The 5,336-nt window shown below is 39.9% G+C and overlaps 1 protein-coding gene across 1 annotated transcript in view; it reads left to right on the forward strand.

Annotated features, from left to right (window-relative positions):
• Nucleotides 1-4,625, forward strand: part of LOC107569563 (CD276 antigen homolog) — a 61,652-nt gene extending 57,027 nt beyond the window's left edge. The window contains exons 7-9 of the mRNA XM_016255679.1: nucleotides 603-653; nucleotides 881-994; nucleotides 4,474-4,625. Coding sequence (XP_016111165.1) covers nucleotides 603-653; nucleotides 881-994; nucleotides 4,474-4,625 — 317 coding nt within the window. The remainder of the gene's footprint in view (nucleotides 1-602; nucleotides 654-880; nucleotides 995-4,473) is intronic.
• Nucleotides 4,626-5,336: the final 711 nt, after the last annotated feature.

Here is a 5,336-nt window from a genome sequence, read left to right on the forward strand (position 1 = left end):
ACTGTATATATATATATATATATATATATATATATATATATATATATACTGTATATATATATATATATATATATGTGTATGTATAAGTGACAAATTGAGTTATTGTTGTTTCTGTATATTTACTAAGTGAGTATTTTTAGTTCTGTTTGTTTAGAACCACTCATACTAAGATATATTCCAAACTGCTCAGTGCTACGCTGCCATACCCTCTGCTACTTGTACTACAGTTGTTCACTCAACAAATTACAAAGACTGTAAATGCCTCTACCAGCCTCAAGTCATTAAAGTGTACTTTGTCTCTGACCGGACGACTTATGTATATATTTATATTTATTTTAAATAAATGCCTCTCTGAGCTGATATGCAATGGGGAAAGGGAGAAAATGTCATTTTAAAAATAATGTATAATGAAACTTTGGTTGATCACATCAAAAGTTACTTCCATCCGCTTTTCTGCTCCTGTTAATATATGGGTTTGTTTTGAAATTTTGTCTGGCTCAATTAGATATTGGTGGATGGGGTTAGTGTAAATAGCCTCTGCCAACAAGGTGACCTGTTTGCACTTGGAATATTAAGTTACCCAAAATCATTTTTGTTCACAGATTTAGCACTTCAGTCTGAATATTTCCTTGTAACAGTGGTTTATTCTTCAGGTTGGTAGATCTATATGTTCCTCCACATGATATCACATTTATCATGCTGTCATTCATGCACAAACACGTTTAAATAATCTGCAATGACCTAAAAAATAGATAATTCATTAAATGTACCCGGTATTACTACTTTATTTTCACTCAAAAGTCACGATTTATGTTAGTATGATTCTACATGTGTTAGTGCTGAATTTACCAACACAAGTTGTTTATTAATTTTCTTTCAGTTCTTTTCAGTCATGCTTGGGAAAAAATGGTGCATTATGGAGACTTTGATAGATTCATGATACTCATTACAACTGGAGTCCTGATTTTGCTTTGTGTCATCTACATCATTTACTGTAAGTCTTTCCGTTAGTCTGTAAAGACAGCTTTTTCAGCATTAGAGATGCACCGATATATCGGCCAATAGGTTTCGGCTGATAAAAGCAATTTTTCACACTAAAGTTAAAAACAGCCAGTGATCAGGGCCGATGTATCCTGTCAATCAAAAGAGGTCAGGAAAATCCTTTAAATTTGTGCTACATGTAAATAAAATGTTAAGAAACATCACTACTTTGAGGTTCAGTATTAAGAAATAATTTAATCTTCAGAATTTAGTTAATGTGAGTTAATATTAATTTGAGTAATGTGTTTGTTTATAACTGATACTAGTTACTCTGAAACAAACCCGTGTCTGAAGCATACATTGAAAAAACACGTAGTCCGGCGACAGCCATGACGCCACTACCAGTGCGCCTATAGTATAAATAGGCGCCGGGAGAACACATCATCCACTTCTTTGTCTGAAGCTTGCGTCCGAAGCATGGCAAGAAACCTAGAGGATGCAGTGTCTCGTTCCCTACTCAGGGAACCATGGTTACATACATTGGTTACCTACATAACCTGAGACGTTCCCTTTCAAGGGAACTTCGAACTGCGTCCTCTAGGGGTCGCTATGGGGAACGGTATACCCATACCACCATGCTGAGGGGAGTGCATGCCAGAACCATGGTGAGCACTAAGTACCAACTCTACCATAGCCATAGGAGTTGCCCCTGGGACGTTAAGACGGCTGTCAGTGACATTTTTCCCTTCGGCCAAAGGCCTAGGCTACATACCCCAAAAACTTCCCTGTTAGGGCCAGAACTCCTGGGCCCGGGGTAGAGCTCAAGGCTTGGAATCAGGAATAGGTAATACGACCAAGAGCCTAGAATCATACTAAGTCTTGGCCTGTCACACAGGGGCTAACCCATGCTCTGCATATGCTGAAGGAACTGTCTCAACAGACCCCTGGTAGCAACACCCTGTCAAAGTAGGTATCCAGAGGATACATAGGTGGAGTGGTGCCCAAGGCGGAACCGGGGTTTTAAACCACTCAAGAAAGAGCACGAGGCTGCCGCGCATAGCTCTTACCATACAGGATTTTAGAAAGAACGCAGGGTACTAGTGTGCGAACTTACCACAGTGGGGATTTTAGAAAGTGTACAAAGATTAACGTGCACACTTACCATAACATGGATTTAAAAACCGTTCTAAGGGGCCCTCGTGGTACTCTGAAAGAGCAGCTCATATATGGAAATGGTGCATCCCAAAACACTATGTTTGAGAAGTCATCAACTCAATCTAAGGTATACTGCTGGAATGGCTAGCAGTACATCTCTAGCTGAGGGAGCAAACACCCAGCTCTCAACGAGAGGGGCTCGACCTACAGCACGATCGTTAGAAATCAGAAGGGTAAGCGTACGGCAAGCTAACCAGAAAACTCAGCGCATCAGAGAGGCGGAGAAAGGGTCTAGTTCTCCTGATGCTGCTGATTCCAGGTGCTCTGGGAAAACAGAGAACTCACATGAGAGGGGAACTCCGAATTCAGAAAGGAGTAGCGTGCTCATAGGCAACCCTTTGATAAAAGGGGAGCACTGCTAAACACTACCACGAGAACAGCCCACGGAGAGAAGAATCCAACTCCTCATAAGGGAGAGAATTCAAATGCTCGAAAGAAAGCATCATGCTTACAATAACCCTCAATGGTAAGGGGAGTGATGTGACAGAAGACACACTAGTTGAATGGAGCCCAAGATACTGGGGTCAAAACCAACTCGGAGAAAGGGAACGAGGCTAATAACGTGTAACCCTTACCATACAGGATTTCAGAAAAGTGGGCAAAGCATAACGTGCACACTTACCACTATGTGGATTTTAGAATGTGCGCAAAGCTTAACATGTGCACTTACCATAGTCTGGATTTAAGAGTTTTCCAAGCATCTGTTCACAGATACCCGAAAGTACTGAGCCAAACGGGAGAGGCAAGCTCAAATACAACCCTCTAAGGCGAGGGGAGCACTGCCTGAGACAGCATTACACAAGAAGGTACTCGCAAATGCCACCTATACTTCCCACTCGATGCCTCAGCAAGAGGGGATATCCTGGTGACTAGGAGGCCCCTCAGGGCGACCTAGATACGATATACCAGACAGGGCAGCCTGAAAGCATAAGCCCAGCCCGGACGTCCAGGAAATTCTGCAGTGCCGTGCCGGGGGCCTGATGATCAGGAAAGCTCCCGCAAAAGCCTGTGACCTGGCCGCATGATCCAGGAAGCATGAAGCCGAAACCAGGCTATCATACCGGCTGGACATCATATTGATGAGTGAAGTAAACACTGCAAGTCGAGCACCTGGTTTCTGAATCCAACAGAGGGGGTGCTCACCGAGGACCTACCCTAGAAAAGGACAGAAAACACTGCAAAGGAAGCTAGCAGATGGATCATACACACAACCACCAGCACAATTAAATACACACACTCACATATATATATATATATATATATATATATATATATATATATATATATATATCTGTATATATCACATAACCACCTGAGCATTAAATACACACACACATATATGTATATATATTTAGAATTGGATCGTACTCACCCACCATGGTTCCCGCGCCGGAGCCCCATCCGAAGAAGCCTCTAGTCCGGACCATCAGTAAGGTGGTCACCTGAAGAGGCTCAGATGGCAAGGACGGAGTCTTAAGAGAGGATGTCTCACCCATAGAGAGATAGCTGGTCTCTCTATAGGGGCATCTTCTCATATCCGTTTTCGCTCCGAGATCGCTCTTACCACAGAAATGCACGCTTCAAACAAAACATTCAATGAAGATGAAGAAGAGGATGATGTGTTCTCCCTATAAACTATAGTCGCACCGTTAGTGACGTCATGGCTTTCGTTGGTGTTTTTTCAATGTATGCTTCAGATGGGTCATGACGAGGCGTTCCCCATAGCGACCCCTAGAGGACGCAGTTCGAAGTTCCCTTGAAAGGGAACTATAGGTATTGTTATCAGTATCGGCAGATATCACTCTATAATCGGAATAATCGGCTCTCGTATCGGTGGAGAAATGTAGTATCAGTGCATCTCTAATGTGTGTGTGTGTGTGTGTGTGTATGTGTGTGTGTATATATATATAGTATACTGTATACTGTATATATATATAGTGTGTGTGTGTGTGTTTTAATTTTTCTACTACTGTTTAATCTTGTGTGTTGTTTTGCCTTCAGAAAAAAAAGTTATAGAAAAGGGAATGTCTTCATCTCATACTTTACACATCATATGATTGTGAAGCAGTAGTTCAGTAAAATTATGTTGTGAAGCAGCAATTCTCCAATTAATACTAGACAAAATGAATATGGTTTCTGATGGAATCTGATAAAGAGACTAGATTCCGGCATCTCTGCAACTTTCAATAATGCTTATTATTTGTAACCCTTAAGTTTAATGTGGAACTGAAGAAGTAGTTTGATTTAAAAAAATTTTTTTTTTTTAACATTTTGTAGTATTGACTGGAAAGGAGATGTCATGCCGTGGACCGATATCAGAATGTATATGGGGTATATTAACATCTGTAGCTGCATTCATCTTTTACATTCTGCCTTCATTACACGTCACCCTCCTGTATGTTGCTTTTGGAGCTGCCAGAGGAGGTTAGTAACCCTTTATCAAAGCTGTGCCATTTCTGAATGGACAATAATCAGAGAGAAAAAAAAGTATAAAACATGGTAGATCTCATTTTTGAGGACTATCGACACACTGAGAATTAGCCTCACAGTAACAGAGTCTGATGTTTATTAAGTAAATGTAAGAAGCAAAAGGTTAAAGAGAGATGAAAAATAGATGGCTTTAATGTGATTACAATGACATTTAAATATATATATATTTTTGTCAATGAATCTTACTTGAACATAGCTAATCTTCTTTTTTCAGGGTTTTTTGTTGCCATAATGTTCCCAATTACCTTTTTTATGTCATTTTTTTGTTTGGCTGGCCTAAACCAGAGGAAATGCTGTAAGTATGTTATAAACACATCTGTCTATAGTTCTGTGTAATACTGAGAAAATTCACTTTCAGTGATTATAGATGCTTAAAAGGGACATTTCACCCAAAAATGAAAATTGGGTGAACTGTCCCTTTTAAAGCTTTTAATTTCAAAACCTGTTTCCATTCGTTCTGAATATTTAAATGGTCAGTTCTTTAGAGTTTACGGGTCAATTCTCTGTCTGACTGAATCAGGACTTTTTTTCTTTTCTTTTCATTATTTGTTGTTCTATATTTAGATCTTTCTTTGATTATCTTCATGTTTGGTGTTTTTTACTTCGCTATTCAAAAGTTTAAACGTTTCATTGAATAAAAACATTCAAAT

The sequence above is a fragment of the Sinocyclocheilus grahami genome, unplaced genomic scaffold (assembly GCF_001515645.1).
Source record: "Sinocyclocheilus grahami isolate Dianchi unplaced genomic scaffold, SAMN03320097.WGS_v1.1 scaffold1359.1, whole genome shotgun sequence".
Taxonomy (NCBI): Eukaryota; Metazoa; Chordata; class Actinopteri; order Cypriniformes; family Cyprinidae; genus Sinocyclocheilus; species Sinocyclocheilus grahami.